Source organism: Aspergillus udagawae (assembly GCF_001078395.1).
Source record: "Aspergillus udagawae IFM 46973 DNA, scaffold_11, whole genome shotgun sequence".
Classification (NCBI taxonomy): Eukaryota; Fungi; Ascomycota; class Eurotiomycetes; order Eurotiales; family Aspergillaceae; genus Aspergillus; species Aspergillus udagawae.
Genome location: NW_025091274.1, coordinates 550,237 through 569,847, shown reverse-complemented (window position 1 = coordinate 569,847; position 19,611 = coordinate 550,237). Strand labels below are relative to the sequence as shown.

At 50.1% G+C, this 19,611-nt stretch overlaps 5 protein-coding genes across 5 annotated transcripts; 1 reads left to right on the top strand and 4 right to left on the bottom strand.

The window, feature by feature from the left end:
• Window positions 1–1,081: 1,081 nt before the first annotated feature.
• Window positions 1,082–2,975, top strand: Aud_002260 (uncharacterized protein; the record flags this gene model as incomplete). The annotated part of the gene is made up of 2 exons (XM_043296260.1): window positions 1,082–2,005; window positions 2,061–2,975. The coding sequence occupies 2 exons, from the start codon at window positions 1,082–1,084 to the stop codon at window positions 2,973–2,975; spliced, it is 1,839 nt and encodes a 612-aa protein (XP_043152195.1).
• A 393-nt stretch (window positions 2,976–3,368) lies between these two features.
• On the bottom strand, window positions 3,369–9,383 carry Aud_002259 (RNA helicase SLH1; the record flags this gene model as incomplete). The annotated part of the gene is made up of 1 exon (XM_043296259.1): window positions 3,369–9,383. The coding sequence occupies one exon, from the start codon at window positions 9,381–9,383 to the stop codon at window positions 3,369–3,371; it is 6,015 nt and encodes a 2,004-aa protein (XP_043152194.1).
• A 2,063-nt stretch (window positions 9,384–11,446) lies between these two features.
• Aud_002258 (DUF3431 domain-containing protein) lies at window positions 11,447–12,468 on the bottom strand (the record flags this gene model as incomplete). The annotated part of the gene is made up of 2 exons (XM_043296258.1): window positions 11,447–12,074; window positions 12,131–12,468. 2 exons carry the CDS (start codon window positions 12,466–12,468, stop codon window positions 11,447–11,449), a joined length of 966 nt encoding a protein of 321 aa, XP_043152193.1.
• A 1,839-nt stretch (window positions 12,469–14,307) lies between these two features.
• Window positions 14,308–15,257, bottom strand: Aud_002257 (Rab family GTPase; the record flags this gene model as incomplete). The annotated part of the gene is made up of 2 exons (XM_043296257.1): window positions 14,308–15,143; window positions 15,212–15,257. The coding sequence occupies 2 exons, from the start codon at window positions 15,255–15,257 to the stop codon at window positions 14,308–14,310; spliced, it is 882 nt and encodes a 293-aa protein (XP_043152192.1).
• A 1,190-nt stretch (window positions 15,258–16,447) lies between these two features.
• On the bottom strand, window positions 16,448–18,224 carry Aud_002256 (putative MFS monosaccharide transporter; the record flags this gene model as incomplete). Its single annotated transcript, XM_043296256.1, has 4 exons — window positions 16,448–17,291; window positions 17,360–17,900; window positions 17,962–18,069; window positions 18,131–18,224. The coding sequence occupies 4 exons, from the start codon at window positions 18,222–18,224 to the stop codon at window positions 16,448–16,450; spliced, it is 1,587 nt and encodes a 528-aa protein (XP_043152191.1).
• Between the last annotated feature and the right edge of the window lie 1,387 nt (window positions 18,225–19,611).

Genomic DNA, 19,611 nt, shown 5'->3' with positions numbered 1-19,611 from the left:
CGTGAAGGGAGATATCTGTGTTCTAAACCATTGTCCATTGCGAGAATCCTCCCTGAAGTTTCCAGACCACCGGGCGAATTACCAGACGGCTCAGCCTTATTGCAGGATTATAGCGTGACAAGAGGCCTGTGCTGACCACAGCAGCTCCTGGCGCTTAATATATATCTAATTGTTGGTGATTATCACGCTTCCCCCATGATTGCCAGAGTACAATGGCTGCCAATTCATTACGTGGACGGAGAGGACAGCCCAGGATTTTAGCCAGATGTGTGAGATTGAAACTACCTTAGTCCCTCGGGTGTTGAAAGGCCATTGGCTGATCCACCGTTGTTTCAGAAAGAATGAAACTTCGCACTTTAATGTCTCGGGCATCCTAACAGGAGCTCCGGAATTCTTTCATTTGATGTTGTTATTGGCAGGCCAGCGGCCCGTGGTTCGACATTGGGTCATTGGACTCGAATTCTGCGACAACTTTCGATACCACAATCAAATCAAACATCCTTTGCGACGCTTCATGGTGTCCAGGGCTGACTGCAGTTTGCGCTGATACACTGGCATCGCTCAGCGCGTCCCTTCCCCCGACGATGCTGGTCAGATGGACAGTTTGCGCTACACAGATTATTCGGCTGATCGTCTCTTGTCCCAAGGCGGCGTTAGATGAAGTGTCCCTTAGATAAATATCTGATGGCGTCGTCAAATCTACATTTAATCTAAAATTTGACACTAGCCAGCCCGCTACCATCAATATCAACCAGAGGCAATCTGTGCCTGTTGCTCCACAATGGTTAGTTACTAGACACCAGAGCGAATCGTGTCTGGGCCTCCCTTTATTATCAGACTTGAAGCCACCCTCGCTGCCCGTTGCTGGTGCTGCTTTCTCGCCCGCCATTGCTCACGACCACTGCGAAGGCCTTCTGGAAGGCTGTCCATTCGTTTACTTTCCTCCTTTTTTTTAATAATTTCGAGACTGTGTCTTTCGTTCATTCTCTAGACTCACGTTCACTCTTTCCATTTCTTCTTGTACTCTTGCTTCGTTTCTTTGTTCGCGCGGGAACTGCTGCACCAGCAGTCGGCCAGCAAAATGGCTCGAGGCATCTTCTTAGGGAGGTCGCGCGCGCCAGAAGCGGTAGAGATCATTTCAAACCCAGTTCTGAAGTATTCGGATGCATTACCACGGACGGATCTGAGAGATGTCGAGAGCGTGGCCAACAACAGCCGCCCTGTAAACCGTGCTGTTGCGCAATGGGACTTTCAGCGCCCCAGAACAGCAGATGGACGTAAACCGATCAAGAAGGGGCAAGGTCTCAATCCCGGTTTCGACTTTCAGATCACCGTGCCTCCTGCTGAAGCAGTACCTCTGCCCAAGAGCCCTGATGACGATGCGAATGCAAACATGATCGGCATAGCCTTAGGTAGCCCTCGCATGGCACAACCGCAAAGTATACTCTCGCAAATGCAAGAACAGCCGCCTGTTTCGACTTCGGCAAGCTCCGAACAAGTCTCGCCGCAAACGAAACCCCCAAAGCGCAAACCGAGCAAATGGAGGAAGATTGGCGGATTGTTCAAGGCCAAGAATGGATTGGCAGCTACCCCCAACCAGCCGTTCTATCAGGTTCGCTGTAATGAGGAGTGGCCTCTACAGGAGTCCACTCATTCAGTCGACTACGAACACCAATGCGAGGCGGACAAACTGGAGACTGAGAACCTGGCTTCTACGCCTCCTAATCCACCCAGCTTAGAAATATGGCCGTGTCCCGATGGGGAGAATGAACCCAAATCCTACATTCAAAGCAACCTGGAGACGGCTCCTCAAGACTCAGCCAAGAATAATGACCTTCCACCTAGTGCAAAGCGCACTGCAGGACCTTTTCTGCAAATCGACATTCCCGATGTCCAGCTAGAAAGGTATAGCGTCATGTTTGGCGGTGTTTTGAATCGAACCGAGCCCTCGTTGTTGAAGAGGCGGAGTAAGACTTTGGAAGATGTGAGGATCCCAAAGCCAGGTGTATGTATCCTGATTTTCTGCGCAACTATGTTTCTTTGACTGAAGCCGTGATTAGGCACCATCACCAGACTTCCAATCACCCCGACGACGGGCGACATCGCCGCAACCACGACTACCCAGCTTCAATCTGTTCCCCGCGCAATCACCTGTCAGTAAGGCGTCGAAGGTTCTGGGTTCTCAGAACATACCAAGAGGCCCCAGCCCTCTCCATCGAAGCCAGACATCGCTCGCTGGATTAGGCCAACAGACACCCACAAATGATTCCGATCACGTACTTTTGATGGTGCAGAGTCCATCCATCAAGTCCCCCATGTCGCATCAAACCAAGAACTCTGTCTCGTCGATTCTGTCAACAGCGTCAATGGATCCCACCGAGGAAGAGCGCCTTCTGCAGAAACTCAAACAGACGAAAATCTACGTGGACAAAGAACACGAGCCTGAATGGGAAATCATCCGCAAGAAGCCGACAAGGGAGGCCTTAAGTCCAAGTCCGAGCCATATTCAGAACCCAACTCCCAGCCCAAGGCAGAGAACACCACCCTTGGCCCTAACGATTAACACCCAAGACTTGCCATCCACGAGGTCCAGCATAAGCTCCGCCCCATCCCCTCACCTCTCACCCATCAACTCTGCTGCGCGTGACAAGACCGAGCGCATCAGATCTCCAATGGAAACTCTTTCCGCAATCTCCCCGTTCTCGACCACACGCATGCCCCTCAGCGACGATAACGAGGACATCGAAGCGAACGAAGCCATCGACCCCATCCCCAAGGTCGAAGTCTCTATCGCCAGATCCGTCTCCGTCTCACGAGGAAAGAAGCAGGTCATCGTGCCCATCAGGCCAAGGGCGGAGAGACTGAGTCCCGACGAGAGGCTCGTAGTCCGACAGGCGAAAACCCCACAGGTACGAGACGCGCACCGCGGCCATCGGCATGGGATTTCACAGGACGCGCGCATCGAAACTATATAAATCCCTTTGTGAAAATTCCGTCATACTATGCATTTGCTCGTGTCTCAGTACAGGCAGCGAAGCTCTTTCTTCTGACTGCGTCCTTGGTGACGATTTATTGTTTATTTACGTCCATTTCAGCTTCCGTATTGCATTGAGGCTCGATGTTTTGGTTACTACATCCAATTGTTTGCTTCGGCGGTTCTAGGGCCATCTTTTCTTGAGTACATATCTATTTGCGGGCAGTACGGGTGATACGGACCAGGGGCGCGAAGTATTATACTCTTAGAACTTTCATATATGACGAGTCAACGTTCCCATTTCAGATTTTCTCGCATCTATCATCTTGCTAAATTCTAGAGGGAACGCAATGCCATATTTCCTTCCTGGCTTGTCTCATACAACGGTGAGTAATTACGCCTTTTCGGGATAATTCGACGACTCAGGCAAACTCTGCGTCTCAGGCTTCAACACCACCTCCACGTTCGAAACCACCCACTCCATCCCCGGATAGGTATCGCTGATAACCTTGACATTCACACCCTTCCCGGTGGCACTGGTATACTGCGCCAGGAAATCCTGCGGAAACTTGACAGACGACCGCACAGTGAGCGGGCCATTCCGATGGTTATTCCTGCCGGAGGAATTCTGGCCGGAGCCGGAGCCATAGCGGGAATTGGAACCCTGATTCTTGTTGTTTACTGGCCAGGACACGCGCTTCAAAGCAAGCAACTCGCTGTCCTTGCCGTCCGCGGAGGCACTGCAGACGATCAGGAAGTATCCCTCCGTTTGGGGCTTGGGGAAGCGAGGGGCGTAGACTCTGTGTTCGGAGTTTGTGGGTTGGTTGCGGCGACTCAGAGATACAGTGATACCGGTCGAGGAGACATTGGCGACGGACACGGAGACCAGTGGGAGATACAAGGCGGCCTTGGCGAATTGTGCAGGAAGTTGTAGTTTGCGGGCAAGATTGGAGACAGAGGCTGTGGGGAGGGACGAAAGGCCAACAAGGGAGCCTGGGAGGCCCTGAAGCTTGGTTGTGGGCTCGATGCCGGGAAGAATCGACAGTGCGTTGTCCTCGGGCCATCTTGCGGACTTGATGCTCTGAAGTAGGCTCACGAGCGTCTCGCAGGCGCGGATATAGCCCAGTTCAGCCATGATGTCGATAGAGGCTTGGATGATACGGATTCCCTGGTCCAGGACAGATGTCTGGTCACCAACGTAATCGGAAATCGGGAGATCGATTCGCGACATGTAGGCCTGCAAAAGCAGGAATGCCTTGACGTGCGGATCCCACAGAGGCAGGTCTCCCATGGACTCAACCGACAAGGGCAGATTGCGAGCTAACTCGGCGTTAATGAGATCTTCGTTGTGTCTGACAGGCAGCTCGTCGAATTCTGTGGCGCAACACATCCAGCTAAGCACATCATGGAACGTGGGATTAGGCTTCGCATGCGACATCAGATACCGGACAGTCTTGTGCGAGAGATAGTAGTAACTCATGATCTTGCCGAACGGCGTTGAGTCGACCTCGCCGGTTGCCGAGTCAAACACAACGCAAGATGACTCTGCCAGCTCGCCAAGGGACTTGTCGACTAAATCAATCACGAAGTCTTGAGCTATTGCTTGAGCAGCCATCGTATTATGTTCCTCCGCCGAAATCTCAAGCCCATAATACGAAGGATTCTTGTGCAGTCTGCGGAAGAAAAATGTCCACGTCAAGTAGTCTAGGGCGTCTTGCTTCGTTACGATTGTGCCGGCGGAAATTTCGGCTCCCAAATGATTGTCCAGAACCTTGTGCAGTGTAGACTCGACCGGGAAGCCCGTGTGCAGGAAATGCTTATAGAAAGCTTTCTTCGACTCTTGGGTAAAGATGCGTGCAATACCAGACGAATCGAACTGTGGACGTCCAGCACGGCCCAGCATTTGCAGAACGTCAGTCAGATCCATGTCTCGGTAACCTTCAATTTTCGCGTCGAAGTATTGCGTGCCTTTGACCACCACAAGATGGGCCGGAAGGTTAACACCCCATGCGAGGGTACTTGTTGCCACGAGAATCTGAATTTTGTTGTTCGCGAAAAGTTCCTCCGCCAGTTGTCGGTCAGACTCTACTAAACCGGCATGGTGCAAGCCGATACCAAAACTGAGTGCCTCGCGGAGCGCTTCGTCTTTGACTCTCGCGAGATTGAGTTGCAGATCCTCCTCCGACATACGCACAAAGCGACGCGGATTGTCTTCCATGCCGCAGTAGTTTATCAAGTCTTTCGCAGTCAGTCGAGTTTGTCTTCGGGACGCAACAAAGACAATCACAGGCTTCTCTGGAGAGTGGCTCTTGATCGCAAGGAACGTAGGACGATTCATTGACTGCATGAGTGGGCAGAAGCCACGTTGCTCAGGAAATCCATCAATATAAATCTCCAATGGCACTGGACGCACAGAATGTCGGAAATTGAACAGTCCCTCTTTGACTCCCAGCCAGTTGGCCAGATCAGTTGCATTTGCACAAGCCGTAGACATACCCATCAGCCGAACAGAACCCTTGGATTGCGATGCAATATAGTTCATACGGGACACGATAATCTCCAGAATTGGGCCTCGGTCACCGCCTAGTAGGTGAATTTCGTCGATGATTACCAAGCTCACTTTCCGCACATAATCTCTGGTCTGCCAACTACGAGATATACCGTCCCATTTTTCAGGAGTCGTAATGATGATATCCGCGTCCCGAATGGTCCTCGTATCAGGGGTGTTGTCACCTGTCAACTCGACCAACTTCAGACCCATCGGTGCGGTGAGACGCTTGCCCCAGTCCAGGACTCGCTCGCGGACGAGAGCTTTCATCGGCGCAATATACACGACCTTTGAGCCTGGTTTCTCCCTGAAAGCCCACCACATTGCCAGTTCACAAGCCACCGTCTTTCCACTTCCAGTTGGAGAACCGAGGAGAACGTTGGCTGAAGTGTGGTACAGTAGATGGAATATCTGTGTCTGCATTGGGTTGAAGAACTGGAACCGTTGACTGTAAAGTTCTTCCAGAATGGGGTTCTTAAGGGCAGAGATAGGTAGCGGCTGTAGATTAAGGAGGTCGGTATACACGCTTTCCGTGTCTGGCCGGATCAAATGCTGAAATGAGACAGGTGTCACTGTCTCTGCACCCAACCAGCGATCAGAAATTGCACGAACGTAGATCTGGCTCGGCAAAGGATCCGAGAGCGGAATGGTAAAGTTGAGCTCATGTTCATCATACAACTTCTTCCGACTGAGAATGAAGTATTCGTGGTGATAGATTTCAGAGGTTTCCGAGTTCTCGACCCAGATCCAGTATGATTCCGAGGCTCCATGGTGCCTGTCATTCCAAGTGAACTCGGGATACAGGCTCAGCCGGATTCGCAAGACGTCCCGATTTAGAGGAGCAATCTCGGCCTCCACGCTGAGAGTAGGGAAATTGTCCAGTAATTTGGACAGCGTCTTTCCCATGCGCTGGTTATGGACGAGCTGGCCGATTTCGGCAACGTCCATTTCCCTCATCGACTCCAGTGATGAAGTGGGCAACTTCTCGTCCAGATTCTTGAGGATCGGTTGGGGGAGATCGAACTGATGGAATGGGTGATCGAAAGGCCAGATCTGTTTCTCAATAGACTTGCAGAGCGACAGAAGCACCTGGCATTGATAACCCCACCTACGGTTCAACGCAATCATGAAGAGAGCACGGCAGATACGAGCTGCATTCTGCGCTACATAGCCCATATCGGAAACCAGAGCAAAGTCCTCGAGCTTTGCGCGGGAGATGTACGACTGCAGAAGAATATTGGTCTTAGCGTGAGGAGAATCGTTGCCGCCATCGACTTCTGTCTGTATGGCTTCGTCACGAAGCCGATCTAGCTCTTTCGACTCATTTTCCCGAGCTTGAATGTTGTCAAATTCGCCACTCATACTGATCATCTTCAGGACATCGGCCTCGCCAGAACGAGGGGCCATCATCTCGTTGAAGATCTCAATACTGGTTTGCAAAACATAATACTGACTCGCAATACGACCGACGTCCTTTGCCCGCAGTTCCTCGGTTTTCTCATTGAATATGATCATCTGACTCTTTTGCAAGACGCGCGCAGCTTGAATGATCAATTGGCGCCGTCTTTGTACCAACATGGGATCGTCACGTATCTCAGCAAAATCGATGCCGTAATTGCGCGGCTCGCGTAACATGCGAACAAAAAGATACGAGTAACCGAGCCATTGCACCCCCTCGGAAACAGAGGTGACTGTACCCAGGGAGATCTCGGCGTTCAGGTTGTCCACAAGTCGACTGGAGAACCGAGACTCAATCGGCTGCTGCGAGGTCACTGCAGACAGGTAGTGGTTCAGTTTGTCGTGTGTAGTACAGATGAAGCCGATACCGGTATCCTGGAATTGAGGACGTCCAGCACGTCCGAAGATCTGCAGGACATCAAGGATGCCGAGGTCGACAAATTTACCTTCCTGAGGATTATACAGCTGAGTGCCTTTGATCACGACTGCAGCGGCGGGAAGGTTGACACCCCAGGCAAGAGTGGCAGTGCAGCAAAGCACTTTGATCAGGCCCTCGGAGAACATGCGCTCCATCAGGTTGCGGTCACTTCGAGTCATTCCGGCATGATGAGTACCAAATCCGCTGGCGAACAAATCCCTCAACTCACGCGCCCGCGCATGCTTCATATCTCTGAGGGCGTTGGAGTAGTTCTCGTGTTCATGGCAGCTGAAGAGGTCTTCACAGCCATTCTCGACGGCCATTTGCCGCAGCATTCGGGCGGTCAAAACAGTGTCTTTCCGTGAATGCACAAATACCATGACTTGATGCCCTCGCTCGAGCATCTCACGCACTTTCTCAAATGCCACGATATCCAGATTTTCGCGGGATTGTTTCGAACCCGCTTTTCCTTTCACACCAATGAAATGCTGCTCGAGAGGGACTGGTCTAAACGACGCATCAAAGAAGAACAGTCCAGCCATCTTGTTCACTTTCAGGAATTCTGCTACGTCGACATAGTTCGGCAGTGTAGCGGAAAGACCAACTATACGAATGAGCGACTGTGTACTTTCAACCTGTCGCTGCGTTCGTGCAACTAGAGATTCTATGACGGCACCACGTTCATCGTGAAGCATGTGGACCTCATCGATGATCAAGAGGCGCACTTTCTGCACGAGCTCCGTGTCTCCTGTACTCTTCCGGGTGACGACATCCCACTTCTCAGGAGTCGTGACAATAATCTGCGTTTCGACAATCTCGCGCTTCGTAAGTTGCATATCCCCAGTCAATTCCCTGACTCGGATACCGAGCCATGCAAGTCGTTTCCCGAGTTTCTCAGTGACCTCCGCGGCCAAGGCCTTCATCGGCGCCACATAGACAATCTTGAAGTCGTCCACCTGTACTGCAAACTCCGTAGCATCTGGCTGTTCAATAGGGTTCGGCACTGTATTCTTGCCAATTGTATTAAGGATAGTCAGCATGGCAGCATCAGTCTTACCAGCACCAGTTGGTGCACAAATGAGCATGTTTTCACTGGTTTTGTAGGCCACGTCATAGAGCAGACTCTGCATCCGATTCAGCGCCTTGTAGCCCTTGAAGGTACCCCGACACAGTCCATCCAGCGACTTAATCTCAACCAATTTCTGTGACGACGCCAGCGTGCCGACCCTCGCCGCCGGAATCTCAAACTCGGTATACCGCTGCTCATCAATCTGCCTGCTACCCACAGGGAGCCCGTATCTCTTCCCACCCAGCGCAAGTGTATTCCTAGACTCGTGCGTCTTGAAGACATGCGGGTACCGGGGTTCGGATCTCGATTGAGCAGGTAATAACGGCGCATGCTTATGCTCAAAGTCCTGCTGCCGCAACGCCTGTTCCCGCTCGGCCCTCGTTTGTAACTTTCCCGCCATGAGACCGTCCGTCTGGGCTTCAGTCTTTGAGGCCATGGAAGCGAGGATCTCCGCTCGGTGTCCGATCAATTCAATGACGAAGTCGAGATCGTCGAACCCAACAATTTCGGCCAGCGACATCTGCAGCTCGTCATCTCCGCTGTCGGTGGCTAGTGAAGCCGTGATCTGCTGAGCTAGCTCTTGCGCGCTCATTCCGGGTTTCTGGAGGGTGATGGCCTGGCATTTCTGCTCCAGCCATGCTTGGTCGTAGAGAGAGGTTGACGGGGCCGAAGGGAGAGGTACGCCGTTGATGTCGTCGAGGTCATCGGTGGTTTCGTCATCGGAGCTGATAATATCCCAGATATCATCCACAGTTCCTGGTGAAGAGTAGTCATCGTCAAGATCCAAATCTAAATCGCTTCCGTAGCTGAGCTGTTCAGTAGCGGGGTCCTTCGGGAGCTTCAACGCCGCAATCGCCTCGCGCATTGCTGTGAGTTGGGAGAGCCACTGAGAATCTGTAGGTTCTGTTCCGTCCATTTTGACCGAAATTTGACGTCTAGACCTTCTATAGAAATAAGAAATTACCAGGACGGAACAGGGATAACTTCAGCTCAGAACCTTCGGTGTTGAGAACTAGTGTCATAACATAGCCAGCAGATTGAGTAAGCCGAAAGCCACCACGGATTGCTGTGTTGGCCTGGGGCATCCGCCACCCTCACATTAAAATGCGGAGAAATCGCTTGGAGTCACCGCATGAACGACCACAACGATGGTCAGGTTATCTTTCGATTGATTCATCTAGTGATATTATGATGAACCACACAAAGTGAAGATGATTTTTATGTCTTAGACGGGTTCTATGATACAAAGACTGTTCAGACGGCGGGGTTTCAAACATTCTATGTACATGGGCATTAGGAAAGTCTCACAGATCCAAACCATGCCTTCTGGTTAACCTCTAGTCATACCTTGCCAACTGAACGGTCAGAAGGCCCTTTATGTCTGGCTAGCGTCGCATATTCCAAGAGATATAGTACTCCAACTTTGCTAGACACTGACCATCCTCTTTAAGGTATGAACAGCCCAGAGCATCCTCAACGTGCTGGAATAATGCGGAGAGCTTGGAGCAGAACTTGTCACAGCCAGGACAAATGTAATCCCCGTCTCTATCGATGTACTTGCGACTCTGATAGCACTGACGCGCCAGGCGGTTGATATCATCAAGGTCCGTCCCAGAGGGACAGCTGCCTGACGCTAGATGGATCAACATGCCTGAGAAAGTCTTAAAGTTCTGGTAGCACCCGTAGCATTGCAAATTCCTATCTTGGTGGCGCTGCTGATGCTGCAGGTCAAGAACAGTTAGCGGCATCAGGAGAGAACGATATGAAAGTCAACTTGCCATTCGGAGGTTGTTCTCATTGTCAAAGTATATGCCGCAAGTATCACATAGACTGTGACAGTGGACGCGATGGGTGTTTAGCTCCCAAGCTGTATCAAATCGAGGTCGAGAAGAGCATATGGTACAGATGTGACTGTGAACCGGGGAGTAAAACAGATGCTGATTCTTTGCAATCGTAGAAACAAAGACCTGCATGCAAGTTTCGCACCATTCATGGCGACTGGTGTATCGACAATGATCGTACAGTGCCTTTCTGGTTCCAAACCATCTATCGCATAAGAGGCATTTGTAGTCTTCGCCGTCGTAGTAGAGATGAGGTCCTAGCGACATTTTGCTGCGTTAGGGGTTGGAGTGAGTAGAACTAAAAAGAGCAATGCTCCTCTTGAGCTGAGCTTTGCACAAATAAGTAAGCTGGCGTGTCGTCAGTGAATTTGTGCAGGTGAATTGATCAAGGGAGCGTCAAGGGAGCAGGCATTTAATAACTCCTTGCTAAATTAGCAGGGCGCCAGCAAACAGAAGTACTAGCTGCACTGCATTGCAAACGATGGACAAATATTCTTCAATGTATCCGGTACATGAAACCCCTGAGCCGTTAGGATGAGAGATTTGTATAGAGCATTTATTACTACTCATTCCTCTGCTTCCCCTGAAATATATGGTTCATCTAAGAAGCAGCGGCCAAGATATACTGCAGTCAAGCGGAAAACTCGACTGAGTGAGTGATTGAGAGAGCTCAAGCACTCAAATACTGGCCGGAGAAATTCACAAACCTAAGCTCATGATCTTCTGTCTAATAGTCACATCTCTGCACGGAGTAAGTCACACATACTCATTCTGGACTGTGCAGTAGATGAGTAGACATAGCAAGCTAAGACGTACTATGGGGTGGAAGATTGGAGAAAAAGAAAGAACGCATGCGCGAGTCCCATTCCCAAAACTCTCCTTATTTTTTCAATATATACAAGGCAGGATAAATGGTGAATATATAGCCATACTCAAATATAATGCATGCATCACGAATGCAATGTCTAAACTTCTGCAAAGTATAAAATGTTGATGAACAGCTTTTGATATCCCTACCTTCCGGACCAATTACAAACAGAGTCTCTGAGGCACAAACGCAGGGACAGAAAACATATTGCGTACAATCGTAGTCAAATAAATGAACCAACAACAAAATGGGGTATATGCATGAGAAAGTCTACCAGAAATATGGGTTTCCATAAACATCCTGGTAGCACTGGTAAATATCTGGGCAGAACACTGGATCCTTTCCAAAAATGATGTGCCAGGAATATTCCATGATCCAGGCAGTGAGCTCATCCGGCAACTTGTTCGTGAGTACCCAATGGTAGTACCGTTGATAATCACTCAGAGGACGCTTCAAAACTTGCGCTTTGGACACAGCGAATTGGGAGCAACAAGGTGCGCCAACAGTTTCGGGTACGTTGGTGTTGTTGTGCAATTCCTCCCACGCCTTGGCATAGGCTCTACTGTTCTCCCTGCCTGGCTGAGGCGGGTTCTCTAACGGACGGATTTCATCGGGACAACCGGGATTTCCCTGACAGCGAAGGTTGACGAATCCGCTCTGTTGCACGAATTCGGTCTGAAGTGATCGAACCGATTCCACATTGCTATAATCCAGTGTATCGGTGTGCCAACCCGCCTCCCAGCCGTCTTTGTGGCTGTGGAGGAAGACCATTGTGGACGGAAGGTCATGGTAGTGATCGACGATGTATTGAAGGTAGGCAAGACTCTCGCGGCCTTTGTTCTTCGGGGTGTGTCGAGCCGCGTTCACGTCATCGACGGTGTAGATGAAGTTGCGCCATCTGGATTGAAGTCAGCCCGAGCTCACCGCGCAAGGCCTTTCCCATGAACAACTCACTCATTCAAATCAGTGCTCACCCAGGACGTATCCTCCTTGCTCAATTTGGCCATCACAATCACACGGTCATTGGGAACGATAATGGGAGTGATCTCGTAGGTTTGTTTGATCGGAAGAGTTTCGTCTACTGCCGGGACTGGTGTCTCTTGAGGCTTTTTATTTCCAGGTTTGCTCTCGGGAGTAGCGACAGGCTCCGCAGCGCCGGCCCCTACAACGTTGCTGAACTGCCAGAAGGACGGTACGTGCGAATCATCCTGAAGGGAATCCAGATGGCGCTTGATCAGGATGAAGGCAAGGATCAGGAGGGCGGCCGACCCAACACGGTAGGAAAGTCTCATCGCATAATATCTGTCGTGATTGCGCTCTGAAACTATAATGCAGCAGAAGGATCAAGGTGGTGGATGCGGACCAGGAGCAAGTGACTTCGTGCAGGAAGGCAGAAAGGGATGGCAGAATGGATAAGAAAAATCCCCAAGCTCCTACGCAGCTAAACAATGGGGGGACCGGGAACAAGAAAACCTAGACTAGAAGAAGCAAGACAATTGAAAGCATAATAATAAAAGAGCTTTCTCAGTTTTCACGAGGATGGTAAGGCGCCAAAAATTAGTTGACACTGTGAGCCGCTAGATTGACCTATATTATACGGACGCTTATCATGGAAGGATCCCGCGGATTGGTGGGTTCGGGGGTGAATTGGCGGTGATCTGCAGGGGCTGAGAAGAAGCGATGACACGGCTAGTCAGAAACACTTCGCACTGTGGCTTTTCCATTAATTAATCTCAATCCCTCTTGAAACCGTAAGTCGGCAGGGGCTGCAAGGATTCATAATCAACATGCGGAGTCTGGGGCAGATGTCAATAAGATACTCATTATTACTGTTTCTCTCTTGACTGTTATTTCATCATCTGGAATACGCTGCCGACTGTCTGCACAAATAATGATGATGGTGGTGCTGAAACGATCCCGATTATGTAATTCCCTTACTCTATCTACCTTAGCCTCGGGGGTGAATGCCGATCCTTCAACCGACTCGGTATGGCCAAATTCATCCACTTCTACTCGGAGTAGGTATCCGCCAGGGCCTTTGGGTCCAGGGTCCAGGGTCCAGGATCTGCTGCTCTGATTCTCAAAGATACTGGACTGAATATCTAAATTGTCGCACGTCTCCCATCAAGGAGCATAGACCAAGAAAGGATATTGTCATGTCAATCTGTCTGGTCCCGAAGATCCCGCCTTTGATATCCACATCCGATGAGTTTATCTCAAACATCCATGGGGTACCATAGCCAGGTTTGCCTGCTGCAGTGTCTCACAGCGTGTATTGATGGTTACCTCTCTATGAGTTCCCCACAGGCAGGTTTCTCCAGGGAACGTCAAGACACAGTGTGGAGGTGCCATTTAGTGATTTACTCACCATGAGCCAAGGCTCGTCTCGATTTCAACACGTTTGTTACCCCACGGGTATAAATAGACAGTCCATATGGTGCATTCCAAGAACAACTGGGGAGCGGAGAATCAGTCTTGCAATGGCAATGTTTGCTATGACTGGCATAGTGCCATGCAGGTCACTCGCAGTACTCTGTTAAGGAGTGCAAACCGATACTGTTCACTACTGTACTACAAAGGGAACGTGTGCTTCCGAATGGATCAGCCGGCCCGTCTGTGACAATTAGATGTAAGATGTACTACAAAATGACTCCTGTGCTAGCCATATGATCTTTTTTCTGTGGACCCCATACATACGGAAAGCGTTCTAAGGTGAGGTTCAATTGATATTGATATTATTATAAATAGCTATCTCACAAGTACTCATAATACTGAGCGCAAAGGTTTTATGAAGTGATTTGAACAGGTGAGTAGGTAGGATCTTCAGGGGGCATAATACATTCGATTTGTCTAAGGTATCTCAATTAATCATAAGTCAAAATCGTCATGGGCACATCGTGATCTGATCAACATCATCCTGCTCAGCGAAACTGCTCCAGTAAACCTCCCATCAGAAATAAACAACATATCTATCAACTATGCTCAAGCTCAAGCCAACCGTCCAACCGGGTGAAATCTCAACAAAACCAAGAAGACCCAAAGAAAACATCAGGACAACGCCATGCCAAAACACAAATGCACAAAGACGCTATGGTAAATGCATGAACAGCGAGAGAGCCAACAACAAAGCATTAGCAGCATCTCCCCTTCTTCTTCGCGACCTCCATCAACTCATCAGCCTCATCACCAGCACTGCTCGGCGGAAACCCAAGCCAACTCCTGCGTTTATCACCATGGCCCAGCCGGAAACTGCCGTTCCCATCGAGATTCCCCAAAGACGAAACAACTCCGTCAATCCCGGGCGTCGTTCCCTGCGACGAGCTATTCGCGGCCTCCCGCTTATTCCGCTGCTCGACCAGCTTCCGGGTGATGACACGAAACACCTCCTCGATACCCTCCCCATCCTTGGCACTAATCTCATGGCAGCAATCCCAGCCGATATCCTGTCCCCAGAACCCACTACTGCGCTTGCTATCGGGGCTCTGCAGCGCACTAGATGACGGACCAAACCCCAACCCCATCCCCGCCGTCGGCGGCGGCGTCGACGCCTGTGACGGGTACAGCTGCTCAGCGACATAGGCAATCGTCCGCTCAAACGGCACCCTGCGGCGGGACGGATCCAGCGCAACGATATCCGACTTGGTCCCGACAACATGGATCACGATCGGGTCATCGTCCGCCAGATGCTTCTTCAGCTCCAGCAACCACCCCGTCATCTCCTGAAAACTCTGTTCGTCTGTGATATCATAGCAGAGCAGACACGCGTTCGCGCCGCGGTAGTACAGCCGCGAGATACTCCTGAACCGCTCCTGGCCGGCCGTGTCCCAGATCTGTAGCCGGACGATGGTATCGGAGGTGGTGTCGAGGACGCGCTTGGTGATGAAGGAGGCGCCGACAGTGGACGTGATGGTCGCCGGGTTAAAGGCGTTCTTTACATAGCGCTGGACGAGAGAGGTTTTGCCAACTCCTGTGTGACAGATAGACAGTGGTTAGCGACGTGGCACTAATTAGGCCGCAACAAAGAACGCCTCGTACCTTGGGAGCCCAGCACAACGATCTTAGCCTCGAGGGAGGAGCTCATGGCGGGGTAGACGCGATAGCGGGGCGGACGGAGAGCGTCTTTTGCATGATCAGACCAAGCAGATCCTCAGGGGGGAAATTCTCCGCAATGGCACGGACTGAAACTAGAGCTGTAAAGGTGATTCTAGACCCGGATGCAATGAGATAGGGGTCTAGGCAGACGGATACTTCCCGGTTGGACAAGGAATCGGAGAGGAGGAAGATGAAAACGAGGGAAGAAAATGAGGAGGGGGACGAGAAAGATGAAAACAAGGCTATTCATAAATAACATTCAAGATATTCTAGTCAGAGGCTGAGCCAAGACACATGCTCGGAACTGAAGCAGCTGATCACTTTCAGTGAATATTTATCCCATTTAATGTCCCTGATAGAGATGTCCTTACAACCAAGGTTGAGAATCAGTTCTTTGTTGTGTCTCAGATCGATGAGGCGACCATGGATGAGGTGATGATTTAACAGGTCGACTCATTTAACTCCTTACATTCTTGACCATACTCTGAATCTTGATTTATATTCCTGGAGCAACTCAAATAATAATAATATAATATCAATAAGACGAAATTTATTGATCCATCAGAAGGCAACACTCCTTCCTCTATGACTCTTAGCGGGAATGACTTCCAGGCTGAGCATCTGACTGAAGAATGTGACTCAACAGGGCTAGCTATTTTCCCTACGAATTGTTATTATATATTACCGCTCTAATATGCCTGATCATTCACTACTATATTTCGGACTATTATTATATGCCATCCAGCATGGCAGCTTAGGCTACAAGATGAAGTAACGACAAAAACGAGAAGTAAAGATCCCGTGTGTATTCCATGTCTATCATAACTCTATTGGTATCATATCCCTGCCACAACCATCTACACAAACAAAGAAATGCCTCAACAGGTCATAACCTTTAAAACAAATGTCTCTTGGATGAGACTGCAAAGGGGTAGTCGCGCAATCACTAGCAAAAAATCAAGATAGACCAAGAACCCAACAACCAGACTGAACAGCTACCACATCCTTGACGAGTTTCAAACTCGTTCATCTTCAGTCAACGAGGCCGGAGCTCCAGCTCAGCCATAGAAACGACAAGAGAAATCAGAAAGAGACCCATGAGACGGCATTGTGTTTCATCAGTGTATCCATAAGCTTTTGTCTTCATCTATAATATCATGAATATGACGAGACTGGCTCTTACTGGGTAGTCTCCAGTCGTTGGGCGGCGTTATGCTCAGCGTGAGCCTTCTCAATTTCGTCAAGAGAGTCACCGGAAGCGGAAGCATACTCGGCGGCCTTGGCCTCAATCTCGTCGTCACTGAGTTTGGGAAGCTCCTTCGCAGCTTTGACATAGCTAATGTTCTCGACATAGCCCTTGGCGAAGATCAAATCGATCTCCTCCAGGCTGCGATTGGCGGTCTCCGGGTAGAAAAACCAGATAACGGGAATGAACGAGGCGTTCAGCGCAGCAAAGAACAGGTAGGTACCCCAACCAATGTGCGCAACCATGACAGGAGTGATCATGACAACAGTGAAGTTAAAGAGCCAGTTGCTGCAAGTTGAAACTGCGTTGGCCTTGGCTCTGGTCTTTATGGGAGACAACTCAGCGGGATACAGCCAGGGCAGAGGCAGCCACGCAGCACCGAAGGCAGCCATGTACAGGAAAAGACCGAAAACAGCGCCCTTGGAAGTCTGCTCATCGCCGGGAATCAAGCAAGCGAATGTGATAACCATGGAGATGGTCTGAAGGAATGAGCCTCCCAGGAAAAGCTTGCGACGACCAATCTTCTCAATGAAGAACCACGAAAAGGTTGCGAAGATGGAGTACACAATCATGTTAATGCCTCCAATCAGCAGGGCCATGTCATTGCTCTGGTGCAGAGACTCCTTCAACAAGACAGGGAGATAGTAGATCACAGCGTTGCAACCGCCGAGCTGCTGGAAGATCTGAGAAGAGGAGCCGACGAGCATACGGCGGAAATGTTGGGTACGGCCGCCAGTGAGAAGATCTCTGAATCTGGTCTTCTGACCGGAACCAGAACTGTAGCAATGTTAGTCGAATTGCCACACAGCACAAATACCGCAGATGCTATGAAAGGGAACACTCACGCTCTGATGGAGTCAATCACCAATTGTTTCTGAATCTGGGTTTCATGATCGTGGACCTCGCAGCCTGCCAGAGCAGCAAGGACGTACTCTCCCTCTTGGATGCGATCCTTGGAGATAAGGTAGCGAGGGGAGTCGGGAAGGAAGAACATTCCGATGATGATGATGAGACCAAAGAAGATCTGGAATGCAATAGGGAAACGCCAGACAAGATCATCGGGGCCATAGTGAGCGCCGAAATCAATCCAGTATGCAATGGCGGTACCAATGGCGATCACACCGCCTTCGATACAGATCAAGAGTCCACGGTTGCTTGTCTTAGAGCACTCGGCCTGGTACGTAGGAATGGTAGAAGTGTTCATTCCGTTTCCGATACCAGTGATGACACGGCCAATAAAGAACTGCAGAAGAGGGATGTGTCCAACAAATGAAGTAACCTGGATGATGACACCGACAATCATAACAATAGCACCGGAGAAGATCATCCAGCGGCGACCAGTGCGATCACCGAAAAGAAGGGCGAAAATGGCACCCGCCAAGCAACCTGCAATTTGACAGAGTTAGGAGCAGTTGCGAACGAAAGAGCGGGAACCAAGAATACTAACCAAGCTCGTACACAGCAGTCACAAGAGCTTGCATAGTGGCATCATCTTTGGTAGCAGTAAAGACCTTAGCAAAAGCATTGTCACTGATGATACCAGACATGACACCCTCTGTCGCTTGTATTAGCTTGGTTCATCTCGCAAGGATATATCAGTAGAGGAAGCGACTTACGGTCATATCCAAAGAGTAGGAAACCCATCGTGGCAACCGTCGATACAGTCAGCGACAGTGGCCTGCCCGACATGCCAGCATATGAGGGCGCCATGATGAGAGGACAGAAGAACGTTCGACAGGCGGGTTAGAGGAATACGTTTGTACAGTGGTAAAGGGGGACCTCCAGGGCGAATAGACAAACAAGATTCTAGGTGCTGTCGTGCCCAATGCGTCTCTTCTCTAGAAGAGAACGAAAGGAAAAAGAAAGATAGCTTTAAAAAACAACGAAAGGCAACTGACAGGACGCAGAGAAGTCGGGGGAAAAGGGGATATTTCTACTTCTCCAGGAGTCAACAGACAGACAGCTGTGGCCACCAGGTACACAGGCCGACGGTCACTCTTCATTCCCCCGAATCGATACATGCTCCACCAACCTACCAACTCATAGTCGGTGGAACCGTCGTTTTGTGGAGCAAGGGACCGAACGCATCAATATTCGCAGGATAAGCATTTTTTTGGGTGCAGCCCACGACCCACAGTGGATCCAAGATGAGCGCCAAAAATGACATCACGGGCTCCATCAGAAGGAGCACCCATATAGAAACGGACAAGAGCAACGACAAAACAGATTGAAGCCTCAGACACGAAAAGAGGGTTCGACTGAAGCGCTGGGCATCGTCATTTGGCGCCGCATCTTCGGTACTTGCTACTATGTACCACCATTCTGCGACCAGCAGTTACCAGTGACCAGACCACCACTCTTTCTTCCTCTTCGTAAGCGAAATCTCTGGTGCAAGACGTCCTCCACCAAGGACACTTCCGTGTCTCCACATCCTACTCCTGTCCGCTCCTCCCATTCATAGTTCGCATAAGGAAATACGTATGTCCGCTGACTGGACTTCCAGTTAGAATCGAGATGGACAAATCAGACTTGGGGCGAGGATAGGTTTGACTTACTATTTTTCGTGTTCGGTATTCAATCAGGAAACCAAACACGAGTGGGAGATCCCATGGGGTTTTTACGTGCCTGATGAGGTAATCCGCATGAACCACAGTCGAATTAACGACGAAGGGAGCCAAGGTGGTTGATTATATTTGGCAACCCATATGTAATAAGCCTCATTCCATTGCTAGGCGTCTTTCATCTGCACATAGTACATACTACTTCTACAACTCCGTACTATCGTCAGAGCGATGGATCATTGTACGCCATCCCGTCATCCCGCTGCAGCCAATGTCGGCCCATACTCAACGGGAAGTGACCATCTTCCGACCACTAGTGTCGGTAACCTGCAATGTGGACACACACCTTCATTGAATAAAAACAATGCATTTGGACATTTGGACCCAACAACGACCTTCCTAATAACTGTGTCCAACGGGTCGTGGTGGGTGAAGTCCGATTGTGATTCGACGACGATGTCTCTGAAGCAGGGGACGCATGCGACCATAAGGCCTTCTCTCCACTTTACCCAGTCCTCCTCTTCAATGTCTGAATA